The sequence below is a fragment of the Microchirus variegatus genome (assembly GCF_963457635.1).
Source record: "Microchirus variegatus genome assembly, chromosome: 4".
NCBI classification, from domain to species: domain Eukaryota; kingdom Metazoa; phylum Chordata; class Actinopteri; order Pleuronectiformes; family Soleidae; genus Microchirus; species Microchirus variegatus.
In genome coordinates, this window is record NC_139805.1 from 38,659,630 (window position 1) to 38,675,417 (window position 15,788).

Genomic DNA, 15,788 nt, shown 5'->3' on the forward strand with positions numbered 1-15,788 from the left:
CTCTCCCACACCAAAGTCACTCACTCTCCCACACCAAAGTCACTCACTCTCCCACACCAAAGTCACTCACTCTCCAACACCAAAGTCACTCACTCTCTCACACCAAAGTCACTCACTCTCCCACACCAAAGTCACTCACTCTCCCACACCAAAGTCACTCACTCTCTCACACCAAAGTCACTCACTCTCCCACACCAAAGTCACTCACTCTCCCACACCAAAGTCACTCACTCTCCCACACCAAGGTCACTCACTCTCCCCAGCAAAGTCACTCATTCTCTCACACCAAAGTCACTCACTCTCCAACACCAAAGTCACTCACTCTCTCACACCAAAGTCACTCACTCTCCCACACCAAAGTCACTCACTCTCCCACACCAAAGTCACTCACTCTCCCACACCAAAGTCACTCACTCTCCCACACCAAAGTCACTCACTCTCCCCCACCAAAGTCACTCTCAGTGACACAAAGTGACCACACGAGGCAGCAAAGGACCAGCAGCTCCTGTGTCCCTGTGAGCTAAAATCACTGGTTTTCTCAGTGGACTTTGGTGTGAGAGAGTGAGTGGTTTACAGACACTGAGATAAAGATGTGATCATGTGACGTAAAGATCACAGATTTAATCTCTGTTTTTTTCTTTAATCATCACAAGATTAACGTCTTTTATCTTCTCACAAGAGAGCAGGTTAATAAGTGTCTCTGTCCTCATGTCTTCATGTCTCTGTGTGTCCTCATGTCTCTGTGTCCCCTCATGTCTTCATGTCTCTCTGTGTCCTCATGTCTCTGTGTCCCCTCATGTCTTCATGTCTCTCTTTGTCCTCATGTCTCTGTGTCCCCTCATGTCTTCATGTCTCTCTGTGTCCTCATGTCTCTGTGTCCTCATGTCTTCATGTCTCTCTGTGTCCTCATGTCTCTGTGTCCCCTCATGTCCTCATGTCTCTGTGTGTCCTCATGTCTCTGTGTCCTCATGTCTTCATGTCTCTCTGTGTCCTCATGTCTCTGTGTCCCCTCATGTCTTCATGTCTCTCTTTGTCCTCATGTCTCTGTGTCCCCTCATGTCTTCATGTCTCTCTGTGTCCTCATGTCTCTGTGTCCCCTCATGTCTTCATGTCTCTCTTTGTCCTCATGTCTCTGTGTCCCCTCATGTCTTCATGTCTCTCTGTGTCCTCATGTCCCTGTGTGTCCTCATGTCTCTGTGTCCCCTCGTCTTCATGTCTCTCTGTGTCCTCATGTCTCTGTGTGTCCTCATGTCTCATGTCTCTGTGTGTCCTCATGTCAGAGGTGACAGGCTCCGCCCACTCTGTACTGTAGTTTTTCACCTGTCAATCATCATGACATCAACTAGACACATTACAGAGACACACACAAAAACACACACACACACAGACACAAAAAAACACACAGACACAAAAACACACACACAGACACAAAAACACACACACATAGACACAAAAACACACAGACACAAAAACACACACACACACACAGACACAAAAACACACACACATACAGACACAAAAACACACACATAGACACAAGAACACACACATACATACACAAAAACACACATACATACACAAAAACACTCACAGACACAAAAACACACACACACACACTCACAGACACAAAAACACACACACACACACACACTCACAGACACAAAAACACACACACACACACACACACACACTCAAAGACACAAAAACACACACACTCACCTGTGATGAATGAAAACATGATGAATCTATGAAGGAGTGAAGAGCAGATGCCTGTGTGTGTGTGTGTGTGTGAGTCGCTGTGTGTGTGTGTGTGTGTGTCACAGAATGAAAATCCTCCAGAGAAACAAACCCCCCTAACCCCGCCCCCCCCCACTGACGCCTCTTTGTGTGTGATCTGTGAGACACTGCGCCCTCTGCAGGACACTGAGCAACCTGCAGTTACACTGGAACACGTGTGTGTGTGTGTGTCTCTGTGTGTCTGTGTGTGTCTCTGTGTGTGTGTGTGTGTGTGTGTGTTCAAATATTTAAACAAAGCGTTTGAGAAGAAAAATACTTTTATTTTGTGTCTGATGAGAAAATAAAACGACACTCGTTAGTGAAGCAGGGAAAACTAAAATCCTTTCAAAATAAAAGCCCTGTGCATACCTCAGGGCGTAAGGCACTTTGTTTTATTTTGTAGTGACAGTGTAACGTGTCACTTCCTGTCCAGCTCTATTGCTATCGTCTTGATCCGTTTGATGCTTGGACTTTTATTTTGAAACTGGCTGTAAACCTTTTCCGGTTTCCTGTACAAGAAAGTGAGGAGGTAGAGCGCAATCAGCTGACCTACAGCCAGCCAATCAGAGGCCTATCTTTACAAACAGGAAGTCAAAACATCCTTATCCTAGCTTAGTTTAAAGACTGGAAGCAGAGGGAAACTGTTAGCATCAAGCTAAACTGCCCTCTGACTGACACAGACCTCACACATGCTAACAAACGCAAACATTCACACTAACACATGCTAACATACATGCTAACGCGTGGACATTCACTCATGCTAACACTCACAATAGCACACGCCCTGAGTTTCAGTCCCTTCGTCTTCATGCTAACATTCACGCTAACACACGTCAACATTCACGCTAACATTCACACTAACACAAGTCAACATTCACACTTACACACATACTAAGATTCACACTAACATTCACGCTAACACACATTTGACTTGACTTGTTTACACACATGCTAACATTCACACTAGCACACATCCTGAGTTTCAGTCCCTTTTTCTTCATGCCAACATTCATGCTAACACACCTGCTAACATTCACGCCAACACACGTCAACATTCACACTTACACACATGCTAACATTCACGCCAACACACATGCTAACATTCACGCTAGCACAATGCTAACATTCACGCTAACACACGTCAACATTCACGTTTACACACATGCTAACATTGACGCTAAGCCACGCCCTGAGTTTTTCTCACTGTGTCGATGCTAAAATAGCGTAACCATGACAACGACATCAGCTGATCCTTCAGTTCATTATTGAACTTTTTATCTACAATAAAAATAAATTTCTTCTTCACAAAATATAAAAATATCTTCATCGTCTTCATCGTCATCCTCACGTGGTGATGTCACATTCAGTAGAAAAGGATTGTGGGTAATGAGTCCTCAGGTCACATGTGACGTCTTAGAAGTGGACGACGTCAAACTGAAGAGACTGAGGACACAGAGAGGTCAAAGGTCACAGACAATCATCAATGAGGGGGCGGGGCTCTGACTGACAGGTAATGGTGTGTGAGAGGGGGCGGGGCTCTGACTTACAGGTAAAGGTGAGGGGGAGGCGGGGCTCTGACTGACAGGTAAAGGTGAGAGGGGGCGGGGCTCTGACTGACAGGTAAAGGTGAGGGGGAGGCGGGGCTCTGACTGACAGGTAAAGGTGAGGGGGGCGGGGCTCTGACTTACAGGTAAAGGTGAGAGGAGGCAGGGCTCTGACTGACAGGTAAAGGTGAGAGGGGGCGGGGCTCTGACTTACAGGTAAAGGTGAGAGGGGGCGGGGCTCTGACTTACAGGTAAAGGTGAGAGGGGGCGGGGCTCTGACTGACAGGTAAAGGTGAGGGGGAGGCGGGGCTCTGACTGACAGGTAAAGGTGAGAGGGGGCGGGGCTCTGACTTACAGGTAAAGGTGAGAGGAGGCAGGGCTCTGACTTACAGGTAAAGGTGAGAGGGGGCGGGGCTCTGACTTACAGGTATGGAGCGGCTCATGTATCGTCCTGACGTCATATAAGGAGCACCTGCAGGAGGCGCTGCAGAGCCGTACACACCACTGTTGTTGTTGACCTCATGCTGCGTGCTGATTGGGCCGTTAACATAGCGACAGAGAGAGGGCGGGGCCAGGGGAGAGGGGGAGGGGCCCAGAGACACAGAGGAGGAGGGGGAGGAGTAGGGCGTGTCCTCCTCCACGACTGCAGCGTGCAGGTCACTGAGCGAGCTGACCAATCGGGAGCTGAGGGCGGAGCTGAGGGCGGGGCAGGGGGCGGGGCACATACAACACACACACACATTACAAACGTGACAAACACATCAGTTTGGACTGCAGCGCCACCACAGGGTCACCATGAAGTACTGCAGTCAGCTGATCACTGTGCCCCGCCCCCTTCTCTGACTATTAGCATAAAAAAAACATCTTTAAATCAAATGTGACACACACACACACACACACACACACACACACACACACACAGACAGACACACACACAGACACTGACCTCCTGATGTTTGACCCTGACAGCACAGAGCTCCTCCCCCTCCTCTGAGCCACAGCAGAAGCAGAGGATGAAGGGAATCTAGACAACTTCAGAGGGGAGGGGGGGCCTTGACCCGCCCCCATTGATAACCTGTCAATCATCAGTTATTGATTAGTTGATTAGACAAGGGGGAGGTGAAGAAGAGGAGGTGAAGAAGAAGAGGAGGAGGTGAAGAGGAAGTGAAGAAGAGGAGGAGGTGTGGAGGAAGAGGAGGTGAAGAAGAGGAGGAGGTGAAGAGGAGGAGGAGATGAAGAAGAGGAGGAGGTGAAGAAGAAGAGGAGAAGGGTGCAGAAGAGGAGGTGATGAAGAGGAGGTGAAGAAAAGGAGGAGGTGGAGAAGAGGAGGAGATGAAGAGGAGGAGGAGATGAAGAAGAGGAGGAGGTGAAGAAGAAGAGGAGGAGGTGAAGAAGAGGAGGTGATGAAGAGGAGGTGAAGAAAAGGAGGAGGTGGAGAAGAGGAGGAGATGAAGAGGAGGAGGAGGTGAAGAAGAGGAGGAGATGAAGAGGAGGAGGAGATGAAGAAGAGGAGGAGGTGAAGAAGAGGAGGTGATGAAGAGGAGGAGTCACCTGAGTGGTTGAGTCATTGACCTGCTGTGAATCTTCATCTCTCTGAAACACAAACATCACAATCAGTGTGTGTGTGTGTGTGTGTTACCTGAGTGTGTGTGTGTGTGTGTGTGTGTGTTACCTGAGTGTGTGTGTGTGTGTGTGTGTTACCTGAGTGCTCCTGTAGTCACAGATCTAGGAGGACGTTGACTCTTTAAAGCTCTCAGTTTGTCTCCCTGAGTCACAGTCAGTGCATCAGTGACCTCTACAGGCTGAGGAGAGAACAACACCTTAGAGTGTGTGTGTGTGTGTGTCAGAGTCAGTGCATCAGTGACCTCTACAGGCTGAGGAGAGAACAACACCTTAGAGTGTGTGTGTGTGTGTGTCAGAGTCAGTGCATCAGTGACCTCTACAGGCTGAGGAGAGAACAACACCTTAGAGAGAGAGAGTGTGTGTGTGTGTGTGTGTGTGTCAGACCTCCTGCAGATGGTTGTTGTGGGTGTGGCTTAATGTGAGCCTGTTCATACTGGTGATGAGGTCAGACCCCGCCCTCTCATCCAGCTTCGTCTTCAGAGAGCGTTCACTGTCGCCTAGCAACCACATCTCTGCCTGCTTCCTACACACACACACACACACACACACACACACACACACACACACACACACACACACACACACACACACACACACAATTGTGATCAGGTTATTGATTATGGATCAGAAACAGTTATAACTCAAGAACCAATCAGAGACACTGACTCTTCCAGGAAGTTCTGCTGTGGTCCAATCACAGATCCAGGTCTGCAGATCCTGATCCAGGCCATGGTTTCAGCAGCAGTGAAGCGGTAATGTTTCATCAGGTAACAGCCAATCAGAGTGCCCGTCCTGCCCAGACCAGCTGCAGTCACATGACATCACACATGACATCACAATGACATCACACATGACATCACAATGACATCACACACAACATCACAATAACTTCACAATGACATCACAATAACATCACAATGGCATCACAATAACTTCACAATGACATCACACATGACATCACAATAACATCACAATGGCATCACAATAACTTCACAATGACATCACACACGACATCACACATGACATCACAATGACATCACACACGACATCACAATGACATCACAATAACATCACAATGACATCACACATGACATCACACATGACATCACAATGACATCACAATGACATCACACATGACATCACAATGACATCACACATGACATCACAATGACATCAAACATGACATCACAATGACATCACAATGACATCACACATGACATCACAATGACATCACAATAACATCACAATGACATCACACATGACATCACAATAACATCACGATCATCACACATGACATCATAATGACATCACAATAACATCACAATGACATCACAATAACATCACACATGACATCACAATGACATCACACATGACATCACACATGACATCACAATGACATCACACATGACATCACAATGACATCACACACAACATCACAATAACTTCACAATGACATCACAATAACATCACAATGGCATCACAATAACTTCACAATGACATCACACATGACATCACAATAACATCACAATGGCATCACAATAACTTCACAATGACATCACACACGACATCACACATGACATCACAATGACATCACACACGACATCACAATGACATCACAATAACATCACAATGACATCACACATGACATCACACATGACATCACAATGACATCACAATGACATCACACATGACATCACAATGACATCACACATGACATCACAATGACATCAAACATGACATCACAATGACATCACAATGACATCACACATGACATCACAATGACATCACAATAACATCACAATGACATCACACATGACATCACAATAACATCACGATCATCACACATGACATCATAATGACATCACAATAACATCACAATGACATCACAATAACATCACACATGACATCACAATGACATCACACATGACATCACACATGACATCACAATGACATCACACATGACATCACAATGACATCACACACAACATCACAATAACTTCACAATGACATCACAATAACATCACAATGGCATCACAATAACTTCACAATGACATCACACATGACATCACAATAACATCACAATGGCATCACAATAACTTCACAATGACATCACACACGACATCACACATGACATCACAATGACATCACACACGACATCACAATGACATCACAATAACATCACAATGACATCACACATGACATCACACATGACATCACAATGACATCACAATGACATCACACATGACATCACAATGACATCACACATGACATCACAATGACATCAAACATGACATCACAATGACATCACAATGACATCACACATGACATCACAATGACATCACAATAACATCACAATGACATCACACATGACATCACAATAACATCACGATCATCACACATGACATCATAATGACATCACAATAACATCACAATGACATCACAATAACATCACACATGACATCACAATGACATCACACATGACATCACACATGACATCACAATGACATCACACATGACATCACAATAACATCACAAATGACATCACACATGACATCACACATGACATCACAATGACATCACACATGACATCACACATGACATCACAATAACATCACAATGACATCACACATGACATCACACATGACATCACAATAACATCACAATGACATCACACATGACATCACAATAACATCACCATGACATCACAATAACATCACAATGACATCACAATAACATCACACATGACATCACACATGACATCACAATGACATCACACATGACATCACACATGACATCACAATAACATCACAAATGACATCACACATGACATCACACATGACATCACAATGACATCACAATAACATCACACATGACATCACACATGACATCACAATAACATCACAATGACATCACACATGACATCACACATGACATCACAATAACATCACAAATGACATCACACATGACATCACACATGACATCACAATGACATCACAATAACATCACACATGACATCACACATGACATCACAATAACATCACAATGACATCACACATGACATCACACATGACATCACAATAACATCACAATGACATCACACATGACATCACACATGACATCACACATGACATCACAATGACATCACACATGACATCACAATAACATCACAAATGACATCACACATGACATCACACATGACATCACAATGACATCACAATAACATCACACATGACATCACACATGACATCACAATAACATCACCATGACATCACAATGACATCACAATGACATCACACATGACATCACAATGACATCACAATGACATCACACATGACATCACAATAACATCACAATGACATCACACATGACATCACACATGACATCACACATGACATCACAATGACATCACACATGACATCACAATAACATCACACACGATATCACAATAACATCACAATGACATCACACATGACATCACACATGACATCACACACACACAGATGACCTCTGACCTTTACAGTGCACAGCCACAGCGCCCCCTGTGGTCTCACACACACACACACAGGTGACCTCTGACCTTTACAGTGCACAGCCACAGCGCCCCCTGTGGTCTCACACACACACACACACACACACACACAGATGACCTCTGACCTTTACAGTGCACAGCCACAGCGCCCCCTGTGGTCTCACACACACACACACACACACCACACACACAGATGACCTCTGACCTTTACAGTGCACAGCCACAGCGCCCCCTGTGGTCTCACAGAGGTGTAGGAAGCGTCGTGTGATGGCGTCACTGGGCGTGCTCCCGTCGATGAAGAAAAGCTCATGATGGTCAAATCCTGCGTCTGTGAATCGTTTGGCGTCGTAGATTTTTCTGTTGAGACGAATCACTGACGTCACGTTGTGTTTCCTGAAGTACGGGAAGTAAGCTTCAGGGGCGTGGAGAGGGTAACCTGCAGGGGGCGGAGCCACACACACACACACCTGTCAGGGACCTCATTTACATATTGATATGAAGACGTGTCCCTGAACGCACCGTTCTCCACCCTGGTCTTAGGGTGAGGTCCACTGAACGCCAACAGCTTCCCAGGAACGATCCAGTTCAGGTCTCCATTCTCCACCCTCTGTGGAGAGAGAGAGAGGGGCGGAGCCTAACGCTGTCAATCAGTCTGCAGCCACAGGGGGCGGAGCCTAACACTGTCATTAATGATGTGAACTCTGACCTCGTAGTGTTCGTACTCATCTACGTCAAAGGTTTCAAAGTCAAAGAAGCCGTGCTGCAGAGCCTGAAACACACACACACACACAGAGAGAGACACACACACACACACACACACACACAGACACAGAGAGACACACACAGACACACACACACAGAGACACACACACACACACACACACACACACAGAGAGAGAGACACACACACAGAGAGAGACACACACACACACACACACAGAGAGAGAGACACACACACACACAGAGACACACACACACACACACAGAGAGAGCGAGCCACACACACACACAGAGAACCACACACACACACACACACACACACACACCCCCACAGAGACACACACACACACACACACACACACAGAGAGCCACACACACACACACACACTCACAGTGTTAATGATGCATTCACTGACCTATGACATCATACCAGTGTTTTCCCCAGTGTATGATCTGTCTGGGTCACCAGGCTTTACTTGCCCACATTGTCTCTCTTTGAACAGTTAACTAAAGACATCTGTTATTCCCTTAATGACAGCGTTAAAGCGTCTTCTACACAAAGATGAAGACCATGTTTCACTCAGATCACCTTCATCGTGACTGAACTCCATCATTGTTTTTATCTAGAGAAATGATCCAGTCTGCTTTAGATATGAAGAGACCGCTTAGAGAACAGGGGCGTGCACAGAAATAAGATGAGGCAGATGAGGGGGCTCTACCACTTTATATTTATCTTACTGTTAAATGTAACCATTGCATGACTTGTTTTAAGTATAGTTGGTGTTTAAGTATTATTGATAAATGTCTTACAATAACACATAATAGTCACAATTAAACATTTACACTCAACTTTTAATTTTTTTTTTTTTTTTTTTACAAAAACACTGAGGACCTGAGAGGAACACAGTGATGATGTCATCATGAACTCACCTTCCTGATCCCCTGAAGACAGTCGAGGAGAGTGAGACTGTAACTGCTGTTACCAAAGGACGCGTCTCTGCAGAGAGACGCAGTACTGTAAATATTACTGCAGTATAATGTAAATATTACTGCAGTAGTACTGTAAATATTACTGCAGTAGTTCTGTAAATATTACTGCAGTAGTTCTGTAAATATTACTGCAGTAGTTCTGTAAATATTAATGCAGTAATGGTGTAAATATTACGGCAGCAGTAGTGGGTGTACTAACCTGAATGGCAGGTAGGGGGCGTTGGATCCAGAGATTAAAGCTTTATAAGCTTCTTCTGGAGTTTTCTTCAGGTAAATGAGCTGAAAAACACAAACAAATCATTGTTGTTATTATTTCACTACAGTCAGACTGATTACTGATTACAGATTAATGATTACAGATTACTGATTAGCATTCATGTTTCAAAGAATAAATCAGTGAAGAAAGTGTGAACATCACTCCAATCAGACTCAAACAGGAAGTAAACAGGAAGTTAAAAAAACACTCACAGCGTATCCTCCAATCAGACTCAAACAGGAAGTAAACAGGAAGTTAAAAAAAACACTCACAGCGTATCCTCCAATCAGACTCAAACAGGAAGTAAACAGGAAGTTAAAAAAACACTCACAGCGTATCCTCCAATCAGACTCAAACAGGAAGTAAACAGGAAGTTAAAAAAACACTCACAGCGTATCCTCCAATCAGAACGGCCGCATTAGAACGTTTCCTCTGATCAAAGCTGGTGTAGTGAACGATTCTCTTCCTGGTTAGAGTGAACGACTGAAGAGGAGGAAGAGGAGGAGGAGTAGGAGGAAGAGGAGGAGGAGGAACAGGAGGAGGAGGAGGAGGAGGAACAGGAGGAGGAGGAGCAGCAGGAGGAGGAGGAGGAGGAACAGGAGGAGGAGGAGGAGGAGGAACAGGAGGAGGAGGAGGAGGAGGAACAGGAGGAGGAAGAGGAGGAGGAGCAGGAGGAAGAGGAGGAGGAGGAGGAGGAGGAGGAACAGGAGGAGGAGGAGGAGGAGCAGCAGGAGGAACAGGAGGAGGAGGAGGAGGAGGAACAGGAGGACAATAACAAAGACAAATGTCATATTAAAGACACCATATGTAAGACTGTGGTCAAACACTCTCTTTAAGCTTTAGTTTTTCTGACCTAACTGTTCAACCTGTGGTTGCTCTGCAGCTGAGACTCTATTGACTGCAATGACTGGTAGACAACTGTAGGTGGCGCCACATGACGCCAAAACATGATTTACAGTCTGTAAAATATGTTTTTTAATGTAAATATTTAGTGTGTTCTGTTGTTGTTGTTGTTGTTGTTATTGAGTTCAGTTTGTTATGAACTTTACTCCAGAGTCTGTGAGTCTGTTATGAGGATTTGATCATTTATGTCTTTAAGTCTGTGTGAAACACATTTACACTGTAAAGTAGTGTAGTTAGCTTTAGCTTAGTTAGCTTTAGCTTAGTTAGCTAAACCCTAACTGTGTCTGTGATGTGGACACAGAGCAGTGCATCATGGGTAAATGTGTGTCATTAAACACAGTCAATCCAGACTGACCAGTAACTGTTGTCATGACGACCAACAACAGGAGAGGAATGTCATCACCACGGCAACACACACACACACACACACACACACACAGATGTAACAACCCTGAGTTTTTCCTTTACTACTTATTTCACCGTTCACCTGTATGACATCATCACCTGTGTGACATCATCACCTGTGTGACATCATCACCTGTATGACATCATCACCTGTGTGACATCATCACCTGTATGACATCATCACCTGTGTGACATCATCACCTGTATGACATCATCACCTGTGTGACATCATCACCTGTGTGACATCATCACCTGTGTGACATCATCACCTGTATGACATCATCACCTGTGTGACATCATCACCTGTATGACATCATCACCTGTGTGACATCATCACCTGTGTGACATCATCACCTGTATGACATCATCACCTGTGTGACATCATCACCTGTATGACATCATCACCTGTGTGACATCATCACCTGTGTGACATCATCACCATGCTGCCCCAGCCTCTGTGTGTGTGTGTTGTTGTTGTTGCCGTGGTGATGCCTGGTGCATTGTGGACATTCTTTCTGGAGGGTGTGTCTGTGTGTGTGTCTCTTGTGTGTCTGTCTCTTGTGTGTCTCTGTTGTGTGTCTCTTGTGGTTGTCTGTGTGTGTGTGTCTGTGTCTCTTGTGTGTCTCTGTTGTGCGTCTCTGTTGTGTGTCTCTTGTGTGTCTCTCATGTGTGTGTCTCTTGTGTGTCTCTCGTGTGTCTCTTGTGTGTCTCTGTTGTGTGTGTCTGTTGTGTGTCTCTTGTGTGTCTCTGTTGTGTGTCTGTTGTGTGTGTCTGTTGTGTGTCTCTGTTGTGTCTGTTGTGTGTCTGTTGTGTCTCACCTTCAGTTTCTTGTTGAGTTTACAGCAGTATCTGTACAACATGGACAAGTTGAGAGGACCAAAGTCTGCATAGAAACTGAGGACAGAGGACACACACTGTTAGAGGACACACACTGTTAGAGGACAGAGGACACACACTGTTAGAGGACACACACTGTTAGAGGACAGAGGACACACACTGTTAGAGGACAGAGGACACACACTGTTAGAGGACAGAGGACACACACTGTTAGAGGACAGAGGACACACACTGTTAGAGGACAGAGGACACACACTGTTAGAGGACACACACTGTTAGAGGACAGAGGACACACACTGTTCGAGGACAGAGGACACACACTGTTAGAGGACAGAGGACACACAGAGGACAGATGACACACACTGTTAGAAGACAGAGGACACACACTGTTAGAGGACAGAGGACACACACTGTTAGAGGACAGAGGACACACACTGTTAGAGGACAGAGGACACACAGAGGACAGATGACACACACTGTTAGAGGACAGAGGACACACACTGTTCGAGGACAGAGGACACACACTGTTAGAGGACAGAGGACACACAGAGGACAGATGACACACACTGTTAGAGGACAGAGGACACACACTGTTCGAGGACAGAGGACACACACTGTTAGAAGACAGAGGACACACACTGTTAGAGGACACACACTGTTAGAGGACAGATGACACAGAGGACACACACTGTTAGAGGACAGAGGACACACACTGTTAGAGGACAGATGACACAGAGGACACACACTGTTAGAGGACAGAGGACACACAGAGGACACACAGAGGACAGAGGACACACAGAGGACACACAGACTTACCTCTCGTAGACAAAGTCTTCATCAGTGCAGAAATAATGAGTGTTTACTGTACTTTTAGGTTTAGAACGTAAGGTGGCAAAGTACAGACGATCTGAGACAGAGAGGACAGACAGAGAGAGGACAGACAGAGGACAGACAGAGAGAGAGGGACAGACAGAGGACAGACAGAGAGAGGACAAAGGACAGAAAGAGGACAGACAGAGAGAGAGGGACAGACAGAGGACAGACAGAGGACAGACAGAGAGAGAGGGACAGACAGAGGGAGGACAGACAGAGGACAGAGAGAGGACAGGCAGAGAGAGAGGGACAGACAGAGGACAGAAAGAGAGAGAGGGACAGACAGAGGACAGACACAGACAGAGGACAGACAGAGAGAGAGGGACAGACAGAGGACAGACAGAGAGAGAGGGACAGACAGAGAGAGAGGGACAGACAGAGGACACAGACAGAGAATTAAACACAGTAAATATCTTGTTGATGTTTTTAACTAAAGACACAGAAAACAATTCATTCATTTATAAATTGTCCTGGATGTTGATTGGTTGTTTGGTGTCACAGCTGTCAGGAGGCGGGGCTTAAGACCCAGTCTTTGTAGCACAGGTTAGTCTCAGTGTTTTAGTTTGAATAAACTTTATTAACAGTCTCTTTGAGTCTTTGTAGCACAGGTTAGTCTCAGTGTTTTAGTTTGAATAAACTTTATTAACAGTCTCTTTGAGTCTTTGTAGCACAGGTTAGTCTCAGTGTTTTAGTTTGAATAAACTTTATTAACAGTCTCTTTGAGTCTTTGTAGCACAGGTTAGTCTCAGTGTTTTAGTTTGAATAAACTTTATTAACAGTCTCTTTGAGTCTTTGTAGCACAGGTTAGTCTCAGTGTTTTAGTTTGAATAAACTTTATTAACAGTCTCTTTGAGTCTTTGTAGCACAGGTTAGTCTCAGTATGTTTTAGTTTGAATAAACTTTATTAACAGGTTAGTCTCAGGTTAATCTCGTACCTTTGATAAATTCAGCGGCTGCAGGCAGTTCCGGGTCCTCGCTCATCATAAACCGGGTCGACGGGACCGGAAGTGCCGGACTCCTCGACTCCTCGGCTCCTGCTAACAGGTTAGCCGCTCGCAGGCTAACAGTAGTTACGTGACCGTAAAGTGTTTACAAAGTTATCAAAGTTGGCCCGCGGTTTCCCGTCAGTCTTTGCGGCAGCTCCACGGTCATGAACGGGCTCGTGGCCCCGCCCCCGCTGCGTCTTCTTCGCCGTTAACGGACAAACCGTTAGCACATTAGCATGTTAGCACGGCCGCGGACGCCTGTGTTGTCTAAAACTGTGATTGAACCAATCCTTCCTAAAGACATGCGTCACCATAGCAACGGGAGCCGCTCCCATAGCAACGACAGCCAATCAGCGAGCAGGAGCTCTGCGCTGCGTTCACGCGCTGCTGGGAAACGAGAAAACTTCGGAAAATGTCGTGAAGTTCGGTTTAAAAAAAGAAGAAAAAAGACGCAAATGTAGCGGTGCTTTGATCATGGAACAACTTTGTTTATGTTCTTTTATGTTAAAGACACCTGTCCTCGTGAGGGACATCAACAACAGCTGATACAATGTTTACGTTCATCCTCAGACCAATCACAAGCTTTGATCCACATTCAAACCCGATCACATGATCTGAAACCAGAGACCAAGACACTGACCTGCGATCAGAGAGATCCACACACGGTTTGTCCCAGACCCTGGTCCTGGTCCTGGTCCTGGCCCTGGTCCTGGTCCTGGTCCTGGCCCTGGTCCTGACCCTGGTCCAGGTCTGGGACCTGACCCAGCCGTGGCGGTGCGTGGTCCGTGGTGGTGCGTCCTCCGGGCCGCGGCGTCGCGGTCCATGCTAACAGGTTTGCAGCAGACTGCAGGGACTCAGGGAGGCTCACAGGTGTCAGGTGATCCGGCTCCGGTGATCCGGCTCAGGTTTCTCCTGTTCCAGAGTTTTCCAGCCTCCTCAGGTTTCTGCTGTATTCACTGTACAGCAGCGATGACGTCATCACGCCAACGCCGTCACGGAAACATTACCCACAATCCCACACAGACAATCACGTGACTCGTGATGTCACAGTTTAAAAAAACAACAACAATCGACACAAAAATCAAGTTTGAAACATTTATTTTTTTACCCCGAACGTAAACGAGTGAGTGAGTGAGTGAGTGTGTGTGTGTGTGAGTGAGTGTGTGTGTGTGAGTGAATGAGTGAGTGAGTGAATGAGTGTGTGTGTGTGTGTGTGAGTGAGTGAACTAGTGTGTGTGTGAGTGAGTGAACTAGTGTGTGAATGAGTGTGTGTGTGTGTGTGTGTGTGTGTGTGAATGAATGAAAGTGTGAGTGAGTGAATGAGTAACTACAGCTGCAGGTTGGTG

General features: G+C 45.7%; 2 protein-coding genes across 2 annotated transcripts in view; both read right to left on the reverse strand.

Moving 5' to 3' along the window:
- Positions 1–3,095: 3,095 nt before the first annotated feature.
- On the reverse strand, positions 3,096–14,518 carry cdc14ab (cell division cycle 14Ab). The gene is made up of 16 exons (XM_083888040.1): positions 14,392–14,518; positions 13,400–13,490; positions 12,565–12,640; positions 10,829–10,921; positions 10,382–10,461; positions 10,123–10,189; positions 9,179–9,241; positions 8,992–9,079; positions 8,678–8,908; positions 5,610–5,748; positions 5,328–5,466; positions 5,022–5,119; positions 4,872–4,913; positions 4,267–4,395; positions 3,746–4,016; positions 3,096–3,219 (listed from the first exon to the last, which is right to left on the reverse strand). Exons 1-16 carry the CDS (start codon positions 14,438–14,440, stop codon positions 3,190–3,192), a joined length of 1,686 nt encoding a protein of 561 aa, XP_083744166.1. The 5' UTR covers positions 14,441–14,518; the 3' UTR covers positions 3,096–3,189.
- A 1,005-nt stretch (positions 14,519–15,523) lies between these two features.
- The window catches only part of rtca (RNA 3'-terminal phosphate cyclase), a 9,133-nt gene continuing 8,868 nt past the window's right edge, over positions 15,524–15,788 (reverse strand). Inside the window, exon 11 of the mRNA XM_083887659.1 lies at positions 15,524–15,788. This exon is cut by the window's right edge and continues 68 nt beyond it. Within this exon, the coding sequence (XP_083743785.1) occupies positions 15,770–15,788 (19 nt within the window). The 3' untranslated portion in view covers positions 15,524–15,769.